The sequence below is a fragment of the Suillus plorans genome (assembly GCF_016647745.1).
Source record: "Suillus plorans strain S12 chromosome Unknown HD556scaffold_19, whole genome shotgun sequence".
Classification (NCBI taxonomy): Eukaryota; Fungi; Basidiomycota; class Agaricomycetes; order Boletales; family Suillaceae; genus Suillus; species Suillus plorans.
In genome coordinates, this window is record NW_024537403.1 from 414,984 (window position 1) to 434,818 (window position 19,835).

Below are 19,835 nucleotides of genomic sequence, written 5' to 3' on the forward strand. Positions count from 1 at the left end.
CCTCACGAAGGGACAAATATCAACGTCACAACTCATGTATGTTAGGTGGAACGGAAAGAGGGCTGCAAGTGGTGGTGGTATGGCTTGTAAAATTGCAGGCGGCCAACTCTGAAATGTCTTCTTGCACTCCTCGTGCCCACAATAATACCGGTGTCCAACGATGAACACCAAGTGCTCAAGATCGACAACGCGCCGTGGCTGCTGTGACCAACCAAGAACACGAAGCACGACTGGCTGCCCCCTCTTGGATCGTCGGTTTGCATCCTTGCAGTTTGGACAAGGAATGCGCTAGAAGAGGTGGGAAAGCCATATGGAAAAACGCGGCCGGTAGAAGTCCAAGGGCTCGATCTCAAAAGGGACAACACGGGAAAACACCAGCGGAGGGGCAGTTATCATGAACTGCCCACTCTCGTAGCAAACTGGTCTCCCGGTCTTCGCAATTTCAGAATCGAGACGAGTGCGGGCATCTGCGTACTCATCGGCGAGCCATGTCGGCATAGTGGCACGTGGTACCTTGGTCTTTGTATCATTGGCTGAGGAAGTGCATTCTGGTGATGGTGAATCAGTTGCTGATGGGGTCAGAACATGCGCATCTTGAAAGAGTCCAGAGTCCAGGATACTGCGATGGTACCCACCATCATACTGGCACCACGCTGCCACGCTGTCCCAACAAAACGTCAACCAGGAGTATTGACTGAGCTTGTGTATACGATTTAACCACATTACGAACTCATCTTATGACTCACTCGTCACTTTGAAATTGGCTCCACGTTCCCGATCGAACTCCGAGTCTTGCTTTATTCTAAAGGCTGCATCCGAACTGTGAGAGAGCTATTGCCAATTTTCGTGTTGTAATCACTGCGGCTGCGCAACAGTACTAGGAACCAATTAAATACTAACCACAGGTACGCACCATCCCGAACTTCGTCAGTCACAGACCCCGTAGCTTTGACCCACGAAGTACAATAGACAACCAAATGAAGCCCACAATAGCGTTGATGGAACCTGCAAGTCGGATATTATGTCTCACCACATCCCCAAAAGGTAACGGTCCCACAAGCACCCAGACTTATTGGGGATCCTAGGGGTTTCCGTGAGCGGCAGGCTGTGGACTTGAACTAGACAATAACCCGATGTTTTGGCCCACCACAAGTGGCTTTAAGACGTTGTGGACGGTTTGTTATAGGTATTTTAAACGATCCATTGCTTCTTGACTTTGAATTTGTACCTCCTCCTGTACTTGATTACTAGCCTACAAAGCTGACGACAGAATATTGCTGTAATGTCGATCGACGCTGAACATCAGAACCCAACCCAAGCCACCCCAACTGCCGCTAACTCAGACCCGAAGGGTAAAGGCAAGGAGAAGGAAGTCGATCATTCTGCTCATGACGACATGTCCGACTCTGAAGAATCTGGGGGTGATGCATGGGCCGAATACCCTTTCGAACGATTCCCTTCGCCACCAGGCGACAAACCTCGCAATGCACGCGTCCCAAATCCTACTGCTTCCCTCGATCCGCCTCTCATGGAGTTCAACTACCCTCCTCCACCTCCTCTCGCCAACGATCCTACGTGGTTTGCACAGATGGTCGCCGACGTTCATCGCAGCCGCACTCATGTCAACACTGAACTTGGGTATGCACGAACCGAGGCCGCTGAAGCTCTGGCCGATGCAACTCTCGCAGAGGCCGAACTCAAGGCCGAGAGGGATAGAATGCAGAATTTCTTGAACCGCCTGGGATCTGTCGCTGGGAAGAACTTTGTGCGCAAGATGATCAGGAAAGTCGAGCGGTCGGTGAAGACTCACGATGACAACCTGGACGACGAAGATGAAGAGGAACTACAAGACGTAGATTATGAAGATTCGAACGGCAGCAGCGAGGGTGAAGTGGATCATCAAGATGCGGAAGAGGAGGATCTTGGCGGCGGTGCCGGTGAGAGTGAGAAGGGCCCGCAAGATGCAGAAGATGAAAAATATGGTCGTGACGGTGATGATGGTTCTCGGTACGTACCTGACTTAAATTTGCACCAAGTGTTAGTGTCTGACCTGCAGTTTTTAGCGAAAGGTCTGAGTCTCCACCCGCGAGCTGCAGCCCAAACTACCCTCAACAGTACCTCCACGAGCCTTTCAGCGATGGTAAAGCCAACTTTCGGTACGTGACTAGATTCAACTTGCGTGAATTGTTAAATTCTGATTGTGTTGTTTAGGGAAAATTCTGCGCCTCTGCCCGTAGATGAGAGTCCTAATTCCTCTCCACAAGGGATTTCGCACCAGCCATGTAGCCCCGACTGGCGTCGGGGAGATGTTTCAGACGATGAGTATTCCAGCGGCGAGGATGACACATCTCGGTGCGTAACTTACTTGAATCCAATCAGTTTCTTCTAATGTGTCATTTTTAGGAAATGGACTGAACTTACACCCGCACATAAGAGCCGCAAACGACAACTTCAGGTCGAAGAAGAGGAGACCAACAACCCTGAGGACTCACCTCGGAAAAAAATCAAGGAAACCCCTCCGTCACCGCATCAAAAAGTCGCCAAATTTTTTCCAATTCCCACACGATGCTTCTATCCCCCAGAGAACAAGCATGTCAACGCAATCGACCAAGACCATGATACAGATGAGGAGTACGAGGTAGAGAATTCTCTTACTCTAGAGCATGAACCCATACTATCAACGCCTTATTTGCCTCAACTGAACCGATTGGAGAGGGACCCGTACAGGGTGCGCCAAAATTCGCGGGGGGAGCCCGAGCTATATGTTCCCGGCAGACGCGCTATCGAACTCCCTTAGATGTGTATTATCTATCAATTATTATACCATTACTCCTTCGTTTTACCACTGTAATACTTACTTTGTTCGGCTACATTTGATACCTTGATGGCGATTTTCTGTGATACAATATAGCCTCCATAACCTACGACTGTCAAAGCACTGAAGGATAATCATGACAGGGAACTAGCAATCGTCAACAAAGAATTAATCATAGTAACATACACACCAAGGCCCATCACTGACCTAATTTTGCATGTCACTTTGTAATTGGTCTGAATAAATAGGCAGTACTGGGAGACAGGCTGGAAGACGTACGTAGCCTGAGAGACTCACGAATGGGAATGAACATGGATTAGGTAAGCCGGTTGTGATTGGTTGAGTCGTTGTCCGACGGCTCACGCCATAAATTATTACTTAAAAGTGGTGTGGTTCTTCGAAACGCGATTTTCACTTTCACTTGTTTTCCTTCAAAACCTCGCGGTGTGGTTGAATTTAAGTGTCTGTCTTTTTTGCTTCGACCATCATGACTTTCAACGCGACGATTGTCGCCGCTGTGGCTCAGACTACTACTCAGCAGCTCTATGCAAACATCGATTTCACGAAACTCAGTTGGCTTGAGCAGATGTGGGCTGCTTGGTACATCCGGATTGACAACCCAATCATTGCAACGGGCCTCATGAGTTTCTTGCTCCACGAGGTATTTTTTCTCTCATTCAGAGTCCATGAACAGTTGCTCAATGGCTTCAGTTTGTATACTTTGGACGTTCCATCCCTTGGATTATTATCGACGCTGTTCCTTACTTCCGTCGGTGGAAACTCCAGCCTAACAAGGTTCCCACTGCCCAAGAGCAGTGGGAGTGTACGAAAATGGTGCTGTTCTCGCATTTCACCATTGAGCTTCCAGCTGTGAGCCTAGTCCCTGCATCTGACATTCGAAACTAATTCTTTCTCTCCGCAAGATATGGTTATTCCACCCTATGGCAGAGAACTTTGGTATGAGTACCTGGCAGGTTCCTTTCCCTTCATGGACAACCATGCTCCCGCAAATCGCTATTTTCTTTGTCTTTGAAGATATGTTCCACTACTTTGGTGTGTGAATTTTAAGACGTCCCTGCTCATCCTTACTGATGATATCGTTGTAGCCCACCAGGCACTTCACACCGGCGCATTGTACAAGCATATTCACAAGATTCATCACAAGTATTCGGCACCTTTCGGTCTTGCTGCTGAATATGCCCACCCTGCTGAAGTCTTCATTCTTGGTACTGGCACCATTGCTGGACCCATCTTGTACTGCTGGTACACCCGTAACTTGCACATTTTTACGGTCTACATTTGGATTACGCTTCGTCTCTTCCAAGCTATCGATGCTCACAGTGGCTACGGTTGGTGGCTATCCATAGTAGCTGATCGTCAGTGCTAACATGTTCTTTTTCCTTAGACTTCCCCTGGTCGCTGCAGCATATCATCCCCTTCTGGTCAGGCGCCGAGCATCATGATTTCCACCACATGGCCTTCACGAACAACTTTTCCACCTCTTTCCGGTGGTGCGACCGCATTTTTGGCACTGATGACAAGTACCGCGAGTATCGTGCACGCATCGATGCCCAAAAGGCGGCAATGAAGAACAAGAGCAAGTCTGAGCGTGAAGAGGCTGAACGCAATCTCATTGCAGAAATTGAGGCCGAGGGTCTACGTGCAGAGGCTATTGCTGAGGGGAGCATGCCTGCCCCAAAGACCGTTAAAGTCCAGTAATTGGTTTATGGATCTAGATGCGGTGATAAGATGGACACACTTGCATGATTTCATTCATCCAATACCCGTAGACATGCAATAATAAATATATAGTTAATTGATTTTTTTTGTTTCGCGGAGTGGAGAAAACCCAGTGTGGCCGTGGTACTATAATAATCATATACTACTGACAGTACTGCTGTTCTTGACCTCAGCCCTCGTTATCAGATCAATCGACTTCACACACAAGGAACGGTGTCTTGATCATGGACGGTGTCCACTCGACATCCTCCGTACTACCTGTCGAGATCCTTGAATTCATCTTCAATTACCTGGAACGTCGCGAACTCATCCCAGTCCTGAGCAGCAACTCCATATTCCACAATACTGCATTTCGTGCGGTCTATCGTAACATATCAGAAACGTCGTCAGTCAAAGCCTTGAAACTTATAAAGACCCTTGCTTCTAATGCCCCATATTCCCGACAAGTCCGTTCTATCGATCTCGACTTTGCCGACAACCTCATCACCGCCAATATCCTCCGCCTCTTAAATCGCGCGCTCCAGCAACTCAAATCGCTCACAGCACTTACCCTCAACTTCTCCCAGACAGACAACACTGCTGATGTCGCATGGATATTCCAGGGGTGTTCCTTCTCGCTCAGGACCTTCACCTCATCCATGCGGTGCGACCGCTCGCTGGCGAAATTCCTGGCTATGCAGCCGAAGATAACCGAGCTTTGTCTGAGAGGGTTGAATAAGGAGTATGACTTTGCGCTGGAACCTAAGGCGCTCCCTGAGCTGGGACATTTTAGGACCGTTATGTCTTACCCTAGCATTATCGGAGAGGTCTTGAGAGGTAGACCTGTGGAGAGCGTTTCCATGTCGCTTCACCGCGGGGACGTCTGTGCATCCCTCAACACGTTGTTACTATCATCTACAGCGATAAAGAGGCTCACTGTCTTGATCTTGGAAAGCGACCCCCCTGTCGCACTCCTTCCTCTCATCGCAGACCGGCTACCTCATCTTGAGGCTTTCCATCTCGTGGTTCTCACGCCTGACTCCACCCATGTTAGTTTTTCATCTCATGCATGGCTTCATCTCTTTCGTTTACTTATTTTTTACAGGAAATTCTACTCGGGATCGGCTCGAGTCTCGCGCAGTTCAAAGCCTTGAGATACATCACGTTCATGGCGCCAGGTATACCGACTTCCTTGAACGATGAAAAGAACATCGCGGAAGCATGGAGCAAAGCGTGCCCAACCCTACAGACCATTATCCTTCCTAAAGGACTGGTGTGGTTCCAGAGGGACGAGAATTGGGCATGCCTGAAGGATAACGAGGATTAAGGTTTCCTAAACCTCACAGAACAACTGAACCATCACGGTCTTGCATTAGCTGGGTGTCGGTATCGGAATTACTCGAAGGGTAAAGGAGTGCTCGTCGGGATTGTTCGTGGAAGGGGAGTGCCCACTTGGGAATAATCGGAGAGCCCACTAGTACGGATCATCTACCACGAGACCCATGATTGTTTGTTGGCAACGATTCTCTTATGTAAGTTGCGACGTTCAGAGGTTGAGCAATGAGCAGGAAGCTCTTTCTTTAGTCGCGGTTTAACTCGTTTGACCAAGTTGAATCGATTCGCGACACCGGTCAAATCTTATTCATGACTCAGCCTCCGCGGCTTACACATGAGGCCCCTCTATCAAAACGTATATACTTACTGATGAGCTAAGATTTTCCGTCGTCGTTCTTGCTTTCGCAAAGCACTATCTGCTCAACTGCGTTTTTAAGCTTCCCTCCCACCATCCCCTGGTCGAGCCTGACTCACCATCTGTCTCTCTCGAGCCTCTATTTCGAAGTCCTTGACTGTAACTGTCTCAGTCTGTCTGTACTTGTATTCCGCGACTTTGACACTAATATAAATGTGACCGAGAATGTACCGACAGAAGTGCAATCTCGGAGACAGCTCTCCTGCGAATACTGTACAGGCTCGATCAGAGAAGGAAATATCAACCATACATCAACATCAGTCAAGAAATACATTTCGCAAATAAATAGGCATCAAGGTAGATCTACTTCTTCGATCGCATCTGCTCCAGCATGTTCGAGGGTACCGGTAGGATCTTGTACTCTCTGTCGGGACTCCTTTCGTCATGTCAAACGAAGCGGCCGTTGTGCGGTTCCTCGCGGGATAGGTGATATTCGCATTCCAATTGCATGATCTTGAAATCGATAGGGTCCAGTCCATTCATGATGGGTTCTGATAGCAAGACCGGGGGCCAGCCCTTGATGAGCGAGGGAATCATAATAACGTCGTTCCGCTGACATAGATCACGGTGGTACGTTGAATGTATGGATTTGCATGCGCCATCTGCTGCGGTTTTCGTATGACCTTCGTTGTCATCTCCATTAATGACGACCTCGTTATGCTCCTCTGGGACGTCATCTTGGACGCATTCGTATTCGCATTCTTTGACGCCTTCATCGACACCTTCGCTGTCGTATACCGCAACATCGTCCTCGACACCTTCGAGGTCGACCTTCGTGATGTCTTCTTCGCCGCCCTGGTCGTCTTCCATAAAATTTTCCTCCAAGCATATGTTGCCGTCCTCTGTGACTTTTTCTTTCACGTCTTCGTTCTCTCCCCCGAATTGTTTCTCAACGCCCCTATTGTCGTCCTCTGCGAGTTCGTTGTTGCCTGCTGCCGCACCTTCCTTGACGCACCCGTCATCTTTTTTCATAATATTTTCCTCGACGCCTTTGTCCTGCACTAAAACCTCATCAATGAGGCCTTCAAGTTCATTGTCGTCTTCTGTGTCGTCTTCCTTGTCGTGCACTGGGACGTCATCCATAAGGCCTTCCAGGCCTTCGTCGTCGTCTTCCGTGTCGTCTTCCTTGTCGTGCACTGGAACATCCTCCATGAGGCCTTCCAGGCCTTCGTCGTCGTCTTCCGTGTCATCATCCTTAGCACCCTCGTTGTAACTCTCCTTGACGTATTTCTGGTCATCTTTGTCGTCCTTCATCAGGCTTTCTTTGGCGTCGTCTTGTTCGTCTTCCTTGCTGATTCCCTGTTCGTGTCCTTGATCGTTTTCCATGACATCTTTATCTTTCTTCTTTATCTTGCTTCTGACATCCCTGGATGGCGGCTTGTGTTCTGCTTTGTATTGAACGCGCTTCACGGCCCGACGAATCCTGCGAATCTGCGTAGCATTCATGGTGGCCCATTCACTATCGGGAAAGATAGTGCCGTGCTTTCTGGTGGGGGTTGGTGTTGTCGGGTAGGCATCTACGGCTTCCTTCGACGGATCAGTCTTTTATGTTCGACTTAGCCTCGTTAACTACTCGTATGTCTATGTGACTTACTTCGACAAGCGTTACTACAGAGGTGTTGCTCGAAGAGTGCCTCGCAATCTCGGAAGAGGTAGTTGAACTTCTCGAACGTGGACAGGGGATGTTAGCGATAAAGGGGGTATCTCCCTCATTGTTGGAAGAGACGAGTTCGCCAAGAACACTACTCGGGAGCCTGATCGACGAGAAACGATAATCGCGAGTTGACACTGCTGGCTCCTCAGGCTTACGAGACCCTCTTGCGTCGTCACCCGATGGTTTAGTACTGTGGTAGATCACGAAGGCCAGGTGGAAAGTTAAGACAAATGAATACAAGGAAATCTTTCCCAAAAGTTTGAAGAGCGCCTGCGGGATCTTAAATACGACCATTCCAGCCGCAGCCAGCATGGCCGAGACGGTTGTCTCCGTAATCCGTCTTGGCCGCTCTATCAAAGACGCTGGCATGAGGATGATGTCGTCAGTCGTGATATTCCTCCTGGGTTTATCGAAATCGTATAGGTCGGGTGGCGGATGACAGGGCAAGAAGGCATGTAAATAAAAGCTATTATGCTTTGTTTGCTACGCAGCAACGCGTCTAGGTCACGTGCTTAAAAATCATTCAGATATTAATTTTTTTAAATAATACAATGTGATGGTTCACAGGGGTACCTAAACGTCAAGGTCAGCGCCGCCAGTGTCTCCGCTAGCTCCACTTTCCTCATCATCACTCGCAAGCCACTGTTTACAGTCATCACACAACGACATGCGGCACGACGGGCAAAGCCGCTGCGAGCACCCCGCACACGAAAAGGCCGGATGCGACACGCAGCGATCGCATACCTTCGCCTGACAACTTCCACACGACGCGACAAATTTAGGAAGTTCCATCATCACCCCGTCGTCCATATCCGAATCTTCTTCAGCGCAGTCATAGCAGAGGTGCGCGCGGTGGCACTCTTGACATTCATCGATATAAGAGCAAGAGCAGCAGAACGGCCGGTCGCAGCGCGGACAGCGAATGAAAACCCTCGGACTATGCTCTGCGCAGAGGTCGCATGCCCATACTTCCTGACACAGACATGTCACACCACTGCTTGCGCACTCTGGGCAGATCGTTTGAGACCAACATAGTGTGCTGTTGCAGCTCCGCCACCCGGGGAGCTCGCATTCCATACAGCAACCGCGCTTCGGAGAGTGGACACGTGCGGATTTGGCGTATGCGACGATCAGGTCAGGAAGTACGGGCTTGCTCCCGGGTAAGCCAGGAATAAGTTGAATGTCGATGGGATGACCGCTACACGATGACATGTCCCTCGTGCAACACCACGATTTACACTCAGGACACTTTTCTAACTCCGCCTTGCACCCCTGCTCTTCAAGACATGGGAAACATAACACCTCTTTTTGATGCCTGCCGCACCGCGCGAGCGGGGGTTCAGAAGATCCTGGACAGTTATCCGACTCGCATGATGCGACCTGACAGCTGTTGCAGTGGATAAGATTGGAGTCGCATATAGAACATCGCGGAGAGCCTGGTCGTAAACAGACGATGTCTATGTCACTAATAATCTCTTGTTGTAAAAGCCGTTTGTGGTATTTCTACAGCAGTCAATTCGCACTACGACAATGAATGAGTACGATCCGACCTTACCTCCGCCTGCAGCTGTTTCCATATCCTACGTGCGAGGTCACACTCCTCCACTGGGTTGTTCAACCCACGACAGGAGGCCGACCTCGCGACTAAGAATTCATAAATGTCTGCCATGACCGGCGCAAGTTCACATGGGATGGGAATGCACATGTTCCGCGCCATGTCTACGATCTGCAAATCACAGAACGTGATAACAAAATGCGTAGCAAACTGCGTTGAGAGACGGAAATGGATCACAACACTCGATAGGTCAGGAGGTCCTGGTTTTTCCTGCGACACTGCATACCCGAGGGTCGCGATGTGTTTTCCTTCGTCAACTGCGGACGGCTCATTCGATGAGTCCAACATGCGGTAAACTGTTTTCATGACCCGAAATATGTTCATGCGCATCGGATGATCATAGTCTTTCTCGCACGGTGAGATGATCGTCCAGGTAGGCATGCAGAGCAGGTGGATGAATGGGGGTAGAAGCTGAACCAGAAACACACGCTGCCACGAATATCAATAGGCGTCTGTTCATTGTGATTTCCTTTCCTAGCAACACGTCTGGTGCCGCCTAGGGAGAAAATTGATGCAAGTGAGAGGGTATGTTTGAGTAGTGGGGTACCAATTATTACGAACAGGAGGATCATTTGATAGCCTTCTATGCATACGATCCAGACCTATTCCACGATACTGATTTTCTGGACATGCTTTTGTGGATGAGGCGCCGCTATCCCGACCAGCGGAACGATGCCCTGGGTTGGAGCTTGTGAGTAGAGGTGAGCCACGATATCGACGTGCGCTAGGATGCCACGCTGGAAGGTTACTGGAAGGAGAGCATAATTTCTCCACGGCAGGATTGCTATAGGCTACACAACTGAACGGCAAGCGCCGAAATTTGTCCGATCCACGATCATCCACCACATTCACCTATAAAGAAACTGAGCTCAGACAGTCTATGTCCGTGTTCAATCATGCCGACAGTAAATACAGCAGGATGATGCAAGATGTCAAAGTAGTCATGGAGAGATAGGCAACAGGAGGTTGCCGACCAAAATGTTCTCGACTACCGTCCATTGCCAATACTACTAAAGCCGACTATATATCACATCCCCACGAGTGCCATAGCCACAACTCCTGCGCCCAAGCTTACCAACGCAAGTGTCTGTTTCCAAAGCTCGCTGCGCCACAAAATCGGGTCCATTACGAAGTCTCCCGCAAGCATCTCGACACATGCGGCGTACATCAACATCCCTGCGGAAATTGCAGACATGATTCCTTGAATGAGGAGCATTTCCACTGTGGCTGCGTCAGAAAAGGTAACAAGGATATGAAATATCACAGTGGTACGTACCGACGTCATGACCCCGCCTGAATGCCAAAAGACCAATTACAATGCCAACAGGGTTGGTAACTGCAAAAAGCACGATAAGGGTAGATCGTAAAATGGCCATATATTTAGTGCCTCCATCGTCCGACGAAGGAAGAGATGCTATCCGAATGCCGAGCGATAGCCCCTCAAAAAGCTGGTGAAAAATAATAGCCACGAGGAGTGACGCTGTGATATAATTTGGGCTCGATATCGATCAATGTAAGTAAATAAAACTACGCACCAAACTCGGGGCCCTGAGTGATCGCTAACGTTAGACCTATAATGACAGAATGTATCATGATGCCTAATTGCAACACCTAGAAATCGGATTAATCCACGAGGAGTTCGAGCGAGTGCAATACTCACGAGAATGCCGACAATCTGCCTTTTCTTTCCAACTTGAACTTCCTTTAATTCAGAATCTAGCGTATGTGAATGCCCATGCTCAGCATGCAGCACCCGGTCATGAACTATGTCAGCCACGATACCCTGTTCCAATTCTTCTGGGTCATATGATGACGACAACTTGAATCCGCGTTCATGGTGCGTATCATGAGAGCACCTAGCCTCGTGTCTATGATGTCCTTCGAAGAAGTAGGAATCGTGCCTGTGCGACTGACTCGTAGACCCATACGAGAACGATCGCGTACGTCGAGGGCTTTGTGGAGAATAAGAATGTACGAGATGCGTGCGCTCAGATTGGGAAGCAGAGCTTTCCAGTGGCTTAGGCGTATCGACGCGACGGGTAGGTGTCGTAGAGATGGGTGTCGATGCAGTTATCGGGGTAGCCGATCGTGGAGATGGTGTCGGTGAACCGTATGAATGGAGCCGGTCCACGTATGAAGTGGATACATCTGACAGCCGATTAGTGAGCGCTCATTTTTGTGGCGATACAGGATACGCACATTCAATCAAGAAGATAGACAAAAGCGAGGCCAATCTATATAATGGATATATTTGTTACAGAGAGAAGGCAAGAAATGACAGGGTGACGTACACGATGAGACCAGTAAAATCCCCTATCTTCGACTGCGAGCGTAGAATTGGGTTGTTCAAAGCCTCGAAGGAGTCTTGGAGGAGATGAACGAACGCTGTGGACAGGATGACACCTGGTGATATAATGTCAGAACCTGATATTCAAAACTGTGTGATATCTCACCTGTTCCAAAGTGTTTTCCAATAAAAAAGACGATGCGAGGTATTTGAAGAAACGTGAGGCGCTTTGAGAGCAAAGGAAATGATGATGCTAATAAACAGTCACTAGAATCGCAAGACTCGGAGAGAGCAAGTGCTACTCATGAGGATACTAGTAACGTACCGACAAGAGATACAACAAAAATAATGCATATTGCGCTGATGCGCGAACCTACGAGTTCTACATTTGAATACATACCTGACACAGCGTCTGTGTTCACGCAGTGACGAGGATAGTGAACTTATTTATGGTAAAGTGCCTGGACCTTGTCACGGTGCGTCCCGCCGATTGGCTGGTCACCAAACCGACAATAGTTCCCGCTGTGTTGAGGTTGTCGTCGTTGACGGTCGTGTTCAATGCAAGCCTAGTGGGTCGTGTTCTGCACTTTCAAGCCTAGAGACGTAGTAGGTGGGTAAGGGAATGACAGCGACGTGGCAAAGGCCGCCATGATTATTTCTAGTAAGGCTCACTAGTTGGGGACCTCACCAGTCACCAACATAATTTACGTCACATGCACAGTACTGATATTTACCCGAACAGTACTCAGAGCAGCTGTACTAGCACCAGCTGTCCTCAGGCCATGACCTTTTATTTTTCAAGAGTATAACTCGCCTCAGCACCACTGGTGCAGAGTTGCGTGAAATAAAGATGCCAGGAATGGCACTTTTGGGCGCTTTAAGCTTTATCGACCTTTACGTGAGAGTCGGCGACAATCCTATAACAGTGCGTGTAATTTTTTTGCCGGCCGTGTCCAATTAATGATACTATGAAGGGAACAGTACTATTACATATCTCTTCCTTTTTGAAAATCAAGGTGCTTGCCTCAAAGCCTGCTCAAAGTCCGCGATGATGTCGTTAATGTGTTCGATGCCCACGGACACCTGCCCAAACAATCAGTCAAAGAACATTTCCATCAGAAGCATCACGCACCCGGATCAAATCAGGCGTGACCCCCGAAGACAGCTGCTCCTCATCACTCAGTTGTTGATGCGTCGTCGACGCAGGGTGGATGACAAGGGTCTTGGCATCACCGACGTTCGCGAGATGACTAGCTAGTTTCAGGCCGTCGACAACCGTGCCTGCCACGCTAACGTCGCCTCTGACCCCGAAGCTGAGAACACCACCAAAGGCGTTTGGGCGGAGAAGCTTCTTCGCCCTCTCGTGATACGGGTGACTCTCTAGGCCAAGATAAGAAACCCATGCGACTTTCTCGTGTCTTGACAGCCACCTAAAAACGATAACAGTTTACGCACGGATCAGTGCATGACAACTTACTGAGCAAGCGCCAAAGCGTTTTCGGAGTGCCTCTGAGCCCTCAAGCTAAGCGTTTCAATACCTTGGATGAGCAAGAATGCGGCGAATGGGTTCAAGGCTGGACCCAAATCACGGAGGAGCTCGATGCGAAGCTTGGTAGCGAAAGCGACAGCACCGAATGTGTCGTGGAAGATCAAGCCATGGTACGCCTCGGAGGGAGACGTGAACGATGGGAACTTGCCGGAGCGTGCCCAGTTGAATTTGCCTGACAGGAAAGATGAGTTATGCAGATTGAAAGCGATCGTGAAGTAAACGCACCCGAATCGATGACAACACCTGCAATCGTCGTTCCATGGCCTCCGATCCACTTGGTTGCACTGTGCACTGATGACCATACATATGAGCTTCGGATCGCCTACGTGAAGGATATGCTCACAAACAATGTCTGCGCCCAAATCGATGGGTTTGATGAGGTACCCTCCAATTCCAAACGTATTGTCCACGATTAAGGGGATGCCGTGATCATGTGCAACCTGTTGACTTAACATGAGCAGCGGTCCATTGACAATGATTAGCATGCGCACTTTTGCCAGCTCAGGAATGGGCGCAACGTTATACTTTGGGTTACCAATGCTCTCGACGTAAATTGCCTTCGTGTTCTCATCGATTGCCGCTGCGAAAAGCGCTGGGTCATCGCCATTCACAAACTTCACGCCGATACCAAACTTTTTGAACGTTACTATGCACCGCATGGGTCATGATACGGTAGTAAGACACTGACAAACGAACCTTTGAACTGGTTGTATGTCTTCAAGCGACCTCATCCGTTAAAACAAACTCTCGACTCCCACAAATAATAGACTTACCCCTCCATAGAGATATGATCTGTTGCCAAGATGTCAACCGCGAATCTAGACCTGAAAGACTGGGCCTTACGTTGAAACGATGTTGTCACCTGCACTGGCTATGGTGGATATAGCAAGGAATTGCGCAGACTGACCGGAGGCTGTTGCGACGGCTGCAACACCACCTTCAAGGGCAGCCATTCGAGCCTCGAAGACATCCTACATGAATAGAGGTAGGTACGTGGCTGCAGAGGAGGATCGAAGAAAGAATCACGTACGACAGTGGGGTTGCCAATACGAGAATAAATGTGTCCAAAAGCCCTGTATGATGTCCCATCAAGTTCAATTCGCCTTCCTCGATGAAACTAACTTGAGGCTGCAAAGATCCGCGCCATGCTGGAGTTATGATGAGCCCCTGAATCAAATCTTGGTGCAAAGTGACCAACTTGAAAGCTGTTAAAGACGAAGCTCGTGGAGGCGTAAATAGGAACTGCGCGAGCATTGGTTGTAGGGTCAGGAACTTGACCAGCGTGCAACTGCAGCGTCTCGAATTCCTGGGGCCTTCGACCAAAAGTTGACTGCTGGGGAACTTGAAATAAGACGTGTAACTCACTTGTTTGCTTGAGCCATCACAATTCGATGTTAGAATGGGAGATAAGTGGGTTTGCGTGCAGACTCCGACTACCCTGCTATAAATATGATAATCAAGGTTCTGACTCCTGAGTATCACGGTGGTACAGCATCACAAACATTGTTCAACTGTGAAACGAAGCCTTACGGAAAGTCTAGGGTCCAGTCTGAGGGTGTGCCAGCCGCCCACCTAGATTCTAGGGGTGCTTAATTCCCAATCCAAGAGGCTCAGAAACATACGCGAGAGAATGGGTTTGCCACATGCACGCGCTCACTGAAGGCTGCACAAGAATACGCATTAGGTATCAAAATATGCGGGATGTCGCCCGTGTGAACAGTATTGAGAACGGTACTATTGGTCACCCAGAGCTGCTTACTACTATAAAAATGGACAACTAAAGTAGAATGGAACGACGCAGGCGGCAGCGGGAGGAAGAAAACAATAGGGTAGCTGTGAGTAGATCGCTGTAACATGTTAATAATCTTACTTAATCAACTTGGTCGTATTTGTTTCCTCTCTCATGCACATGCATCACCCGGCAAATTTTGAGCGATTTATCAACCATTTCGTTCCTTTAATTCGGCAGAGAGTCGGTAAGACTCTATAACAGTGCATGTAACTTTTGTGGCGACCGTGTCCAATTGATACTATGTAGGGAACAGTACTATTACAAATCTCTTTCCTTCTTGAAAATCAGGGTGCTTGCCTCAAAGCCTGCTCAAAGTCCGCGACGATATCGCTGATGTGTTCGATGCCCACGGATACCTGCCCAAATAATCAGTCAAATTTGAACATTTCCATCAGAAGCATCACGCACCCGGATCAAATCAGGCGTGACCCCCGAAGACAGCTGCTCCTCGTCACTGAGCTGTTGGTGCGTCGTCGACGCAGGGTGGATGACAAGGGTCTTGGCATCACCGACATTTGCGAGATTACTGGCCAATTTAAGGCCGTCGACAACCGTGCTTGCCACGCTAACGTCGCCCCTGACCCCGAAGCTGAGAACACCACCAAAGGCGTTTGGGCGGAGAAGCTTCTTCGCCCTCTCGTGATAGGGGTGATTCTCTAGGCCAAGATAAGAAACCCATGCGACTTTCTCGTGTCTTGACAGCCACCTAAAAACAATAAATGTTTACTCACGGATCAGTGCATGACGACTCACTGAGCAAGCGCCAAAGCGTTTTCGGAGTGCCTCTGAGCCCTCAAGCTAAGCGTTTCGATACCTTGGATGAGCAAGAATGCGGCGAATGGGTTCAGGGCTGGTCCCAAATCACGGAGGAGCTCGACGCGAAGCTTGATAGCGAAAGCGACAGCACCAAATGTGTCGTGAAAGATCAAGCCATGGTATCCCTCGGAGGGAGACGTGAACGACGGGAACTTTCCGGAGCGTGCCCAGTTGAATTTACCTGACAGAAAAAATGAGATATGCAGATTGAAAGCATCGTGAAGTGAACGCACCTGAATCGATGACGACACCTGCAATCGTCGTTCCATGGCCTCCGATCCACTTGGTTGCACTGTGCACTGATGACCATCTATATGAGCCGCGGGTCACCTACGTGAAGGATATGCTCACAAACAATGTCTGCGCCCAAATCGATGGGTCGAATGAGGTATCCTCCAATTCCAAACGTATTGTCCACGATTAAGGGGATGCCGTGATCATGTGCAACCTGTTGACTTAACATGAGCAGCGGTCCATTGACAATGATTAGCATGCGCACTTTTGCCAGCTCAGGAATGGGCGCAACGTTGTACTTTGGATTACCAATGCTCTCGACGTAAATTGCCTTCGTGTTCTCATCGATTGCCGCTGCGAAAAGCGCCGCATCATCGCCATCCACGAACTTCACGCCGATACCAAACTTTTTGAACGTTACTGCGCACCGCATGGGTCATGATACTACTAAGACACTGACAAACGAACCTTTGAACTGGTTGTATGTCTTCAAGCGACCTCGTTAGTTAAAACAATCCATCGACTCCTGAAAATAGTAGGCTTACCCCTCCGTAGAGATATGATCTGTTGCCAAGATGTCAATCGGGGATCTGGACCTGAAAGACTGGGCCTTACGTTGAAACGATGTTGTCACCTGCACTGGCTATGGTGGATATAGCAAGGAATTGCGCAGACTGACCGGAGGCTGTTGCGACGGCTGCAACACCACCTTCAAGGGCAGCCATTCGAGTCTCGAAAACATCCTACATGAATAGAGGTAGGTACTTGGCTGCAGAGGAGGATCGAAGAAAGAATCACGTACGACAGTGGGGTTGCCAATACGAGAATAAATGTGTCCAAAGGCCCTGTATAATGTTCCGTTGAGTTCAATTCACTTGTCATACTGGATGAAACTGACTTGAGGCCGAAAAGTTCTGCGCCATGCTAAATTCATGATGAGCCCCTAAATCAAATGTTGGTGCAAAGTGACGAACGTTAGAGTCGTTAAAGACGAAGCTCGTGGAGGCGTAAATAGGGACTGCGCGAGCATTGGTTGTAGGATCAGGAATTTGACCAGCGTGCAACTGCAGCGTCTCGAATTCCTGGGGTCTTTGACCAAAATTTAACCATTGAGAAAGATTTTGAAACGAGACATGGCACTCACTTGTTTGCTTGAGCCATAATAATTTGATGTTGGAATGGGAGATAAGTGGGGTTGCGCGCAGACTCCGACTGCCCTACTATAAATATGATATTCAAGGTTCTGACTCCTGAGTATCACGGTGGTACAGAATGTGTCCGAAACACAGATAGGAATGACGATCAATCACGCAAGTATCTTACTACATCACGAGTTCAAGCTCAAGTAACCCTGGCTTTACATGGCCGAGGAATTAAGACAGCATGTGAGAGAGAATTTGGATCATTGGAGCTACACAGTGGAAGAACAACGGACCGATAGGAACGGAAGCTGTTGAACTCGTGAGTCTTGTTACGGAGTTTCAACAATGGCAGTAGCTCCGAGTCCAACTCGAGTTCAGGCCCAGGCAAACTCATCAATGGTGAATCAGTTATTATCAGATAGCAGAGCCAGGCCCAACGTCGGTGCGACTTCCTTGGCTTCTAGAAGCTGTTCAAGAGAGATGGATCTTCTTTTGTCTGACTTCTGCTGGAATGCCATCGGAGATGTCTGTATTTTGACGGAAGTTAATGAGGATGACAAGACCCACGTATATCCATCTAGTACATACCAATCATATAATGTACTAAGATTCCCTCCAGCTACACGTGTGATCATCCATTGGCAGGATATATGGCGAAAAACTTGGCGTGATTTGCAGAGGCAAAGAGGTTTCAGACGTTGCCATAAGCGCCGCCGCTATGTACACTCACGCGCGGCCCTTTCCGCTTGACGTGATAAGCTTGGGTACAACCACCCGTGGGCCGTGGCGCCGATATGATGCTTCTAAACCATATTGTAACGTTATTGTATTGGTTTGTTCAACCCGCCGCTCTATCCACTGCAAGCTCCTCCTGATAAAGTGTCCATTTCCTGGATGTTCTCCAAACTTCTTTCTGACAAGCGAACACACGCTGACGCTAGCCTCTTATATCAACCAACATCTTGGCAATCGTCCCTGCAGGTACCGTACTATGAACACCCAATTGAAATGGAAGATTTTCCACCGCACCGTACATAGACCAATATGCAAACAGGGATGTGATGTCGTGAGCGAAAAACTTTTCGTGTCCACCAAGGGAGGCCTCGCTAAGAAGACGTGGGTACCAACACTTCAAAGCTTCATATCTGACTACATTGTCTCAAAGATCCAATACTATCGGTGTCTCTCCAGGGTCTACTGGTGCGGAAGAAAACAGCCAAGATACCGTTAATTCGAAGTTCTGAACGACATACAAGAAAGTTTCGGACGAGTATGATGACGACTTCTTAGCACGGGCGAATGATGGTATGGGCGTTATCCTCACTTTTGTGCGTTCGTTCCAATGTATTTCAGTGCCAATTTAACAAGGTACATCAGGCTGGTCTACTCTCCGCTGTCAACTCTTCATTCATCGGCAGCATGCAACCTGACCCTGGAGATACTACGAATGTCCTCCTGCTAAAGTTGATTCAAATTACTGCCAACCCAAATTCCGTACACGATATCATCCATTTTTCCTCATCCGAGGGTTATTCCTCTTTGACCGTCTGCATGCAAACTTTTGCTTATGCCAGCAGTGTCTTGGCTGCGTCAGGGGCTGTCTTAGGAAACCAATGGCTTAACTCGTACAAGGCAGCCCAGGGAAAGGATCTTTGGAGGAGCGCTGCATACAAAGGCAGATGAAGCTGGATGGGCTAGAGCAATTTCCTCTGCGGACTCTCTTGCAGGCATTCCTTGTGTTCCTACAAATTGCACTACTGCTCTTCAGCGTCTCGCTATGCATCAAGACGTAGACCGAGGTCATGATATCTGGTTTCATGATCTGCGGCACAGCTTCCGGTATTGTCTTCTACTTGTGGACTATGGTTGTCTCAGTGCGGTTTCCCAACAGTCCTTCCTGGACACCGGGCTCAAAACCAGTTGGAGCTATTGGGAAAATATTCACCGGATTGACTTCGCCTCCTGACATATCCGGTAAATCGTCTGCCATACGCTGGATAAACGACACATCAACCAACCCAGAATATCTCGAGGCTGCCGCTGCGATGGTACCTCTCGCTCAGTGGTCGCGGGATCTTGATGCTTCAGCAGTATACAAACGCCCACGTGATAACTTCGGAGCATGCTGTAAGAAGGAAGCGCTCTATGTGACGTATGGTAAGGCCATGGTCCATCTCTGCAGTCAGTCGGTGAAGATCGACCCAAGCCTTCTTAGCAAATTTAGCTGGGATTATTGGGAGGCAGGAGTCGTTTCATTCGCGACGCATTCATGGCTGGTCAAGATGCCTACCGTCAGATGACACAAGACGACGACGACGCTTCACATCAGGCCAATGTACGTACCGCTCTGAGAACAGTGGTTCTGGACCAAAAACTTTCACTTCCGGATAGCGAGGAATTAACTTGGAATGGTGTCCTGCAGTGGTCTCACAGTAACGGGGATAAGCCCCACCTTGAAGAAT

General features: G+C 48.8%; 10 protein-coding genes across 10 annotated transcripts; 4 read left to right on the forward strand and 6 right to left on the reverse strand.

The window, feature by feature from the left end:
* Positions 1 to 39: 39 nt before the first annotated feature.
* HD556DRAFT_1360932 (uncharacterized protein) lies at positions 40 to 769 on the reverse strand. Its single transcript, XM_041302628.1, has 2 exons — positions 636 to 769; positions 40 to 569 (listed from the first exon to the last, which is right to left on the reverse strand). The coding sequence occupies exons 1-2, from the start codon at positions 721 to 723 to the stop codon at positions 289 to 291; spliced, it is 369 nt and encodes a 122-aa protein (XP_041161881.1). The 5' UTR covers positions 724 to 769; the 3' UTR covers positions 40 to 288.
* A 262-nt stretch (positions 770 to 1,031) lies between these two features.
* Positions 1,032 to 2,582, forward strand: HD556DRAFT_296268 (uncharacterized protein). The gene is made up of 2 exons (XM_041310170.1): positions 1,032 to 2,352; positions 2,404 to 2,582. The coding sequence occupies exon 1, from the start codon at positions 1,283 to 1,285 to the stop codon at positions 2,162 to 2,164; it is 882 nt and encodes a 293-aa protein (XP_041161882.1). The 5' UTR covers positions 1,032 to 1,282; the 3' UTR covers positions 2,165 to 2,352; positions 2,404 to 2,582.
* Positions 2,583 to 3,203: 621 nt separating this feature from the next.
* HD556DRAFT_1360958 (uncharacterized protein) lies at positions 3,204 to 4,663 on the forward strand. The gene is made up of 5 exons (XM_041302629.1): positions 3,204 to 3,476; positions 3,527 to 3,685; positions 3,739 to 3,868; positions 3,922 to 4,164; positions 4,221 to 4,663. The coding sequence occupies exons 1-5, from the start codon at positions 3,303 to 3,305 to the stop codon at positions 4,532 to 4,534; spliced, it is 1,020 nt and encodes a 339-aa protein (XP_041161883.1). The 5' UTR covers positions 3,204 to 3,302; the 3' UTR covers positions 4,535 to 4,663.
* Positions 4,664 to 4,779: 116 nt separating this feature from the next.
* HD556DRAFT_1441672 (uncharacterized protein) lies at positions 4,780 to 5,861 on the forward strand (the record flags this gene model as incomplete). Its single annotated transcript, XM_041306336.1, has 2 exons — positions 4,780 to 5,583; positions 5,640 to 5,861. 2 exons carry the CDS (start codon positions 4,780 to 4,782, stop codon positions 5,859 to 5,861), a joined length of 1,026 nt encoding a protein of 341 aa, XP_041161884.1.
* A 318-nt stretch (positions 5,862 to 6,179) lies between these two features.
* Positions 6,180 to 8,439, reverse strand: HD556DRAFT_296546 (uncharacterized protein). Its single transcript, XM_041310171.1, has 2 exons — positions 7,879 to 8,439; positions 6,180 to 7,826 (listed from the first exon to the last, which is right to left on the reverse strand). Exons 1-2 carry the CDS (start codon positions 8,305 to 8,307, stop codon positions 6,672 to 6,674), a joined length of 1,584 nt encoding a protein of 527 aa, XP_041161885.1. The 5' UTR covers positions 8,308 to 8,439; the 3' UTR covers positions 6,180 to 6,671.
* A 6-nt stretch (positions 8,440 to 8,445) lies between these two features.
* On the reverse strand, positions 8,446 to 10,282 carry HD556DRAFT_297426 (uncharacterized protein). Its single transcript, XM_041310174.1, has 3 exons — positions 10,101 to 10,282; positions 9,494 to 10,049; positions 8,446 to 9,441 (listed from the first exon to the last, which is right to left on the reverse strand). The coding sequence occupies exons 2-3, from the start codon at positions 9,932 to 9,934 to the stop codon at positions 8,512 to 8,514; spliced, it is 1,371 nt and encodes a 456-aa protein (XP_041161886.1). The 5' UTR covers positions 9,935 to 10,049; positions 10,101 to 10,282; the 3' UTR covers positions 8,446 to 8,511.
* A 298-nt stretch (positions 10,283 to 10,580) lies between these two features.
* Positions 10,581 to 12,238, reverse strand: HD556DRAFT_1234497 (zinc iron permease; the record flags this gene model as incomplete). Its single annotated transcript, XM_041297665.1, has 8 exons — positions 10,581 to 10,780; positions 10,818 to 11,033; positions 11,089 to 11,164; positions 11,214 to 11,701; positions 11,753 to 11,787; positions 11,845 to 11,956; positions 12,007 to 12,093; positions 12,166 to 12,238. The coding sequence occupies 8 exons, from the start codon at positions 12,236 to 12,238 to the stop codon at positions 10,581 to 10,583; spliced, it is 1,287 nt and encodes a 428-aa protein (XP_041161887.1).
* Positions 12,239 to 12,851: 613 nt separating this feature from the next.
* On the reverse strand, positions 12,852 to 15,050 carry HD556DRAFT_1360980 (Cys/Met metabolism PLP-dependent enzyme-domain-containing protein; the record flags this gene model as incomplete). Its single annotated transcript, XM_041302630.1, has 12 exons — positions 14,755 to 15,050; positions 14,588 to 14,702; positions 14,512 to 14,537; positions 14,420 to 14,462; positions 14,233 to 14,360; positions 14,135 to 14,181; positions 13,881 to 14,035; positions 13,733 to 13,829; positions 13,615 to 13,680; positions 13,318 to 13,561; positions 12,973 to 13,270; positions 12,852 to 12,923 (listed from the first exon to the last, which is right to left on the reverse strand). The coding sequence occupies exons 1-12, from the start codon at positions 14,769 to 14,771 to the stop codon at positions 12,852 to 12,854; spliced, it is 1,308 nt and encodes a 435-aa protein (XP_041161888.1). The 5' UTR covers positions 14,772 to 15,050.
* On the reverse strand, positions 15,051 to 17,502 carry HD556DRAFT_1360982 (Cys/Met metabolism PLP-dependent enzyme-domain-containing protein). Its single transcript, XM_041302631.1, has 13 exons — positions 17,376 to 17,502; positions 17,206 to 17,320; positions 17,130 to 17,155; positions 17,034 to 17,076; positions 16,847 to 16,974; positions 16,777 to 16,795; positions 16,700 to 16,718; positions 16,497 to 16,651; positions 16,349 to 16,445; positions 16,231 to 16,296; positions 15,935 to 16,178; positions 15,590 to 15,887; positions 15,051 to 15,537 (listed from the first exon to the last, which is right to left on the reverse strand). Exons 1-13 carry the CDS (start codon positions 17,390 to 17,392, stop codon positions 15,466 to 15,468), a joined length of 1,299 nt encoding a protein of 432 aa, XP_041161889.1. The 5' UTR covers positions 17,393 to 17,502; the 3' UTR covers positions 15,051 to 15,465.
* A 1,121-nt stretch (positions 17,503 to 18,623) lies between these two features.
* On the forward strand, positions 18,624 to 19,056 carry HD556DRAFT_1234634 (uncharacterized protein; the record flags this gene model as incomplete). Its single annotated transcript, XM_041297678.1, has 2 exons — positions 18,624 to 18,701; positions 18,751 to 19,056. Coding segments are annotated over 2 exons (384 nt in total), but the record flags the coding sequence as incomplete, so codon positions are not given.
* Between the last annotated feature and the right edge of the window lie 779 nt (positions 19,057 to 19,835).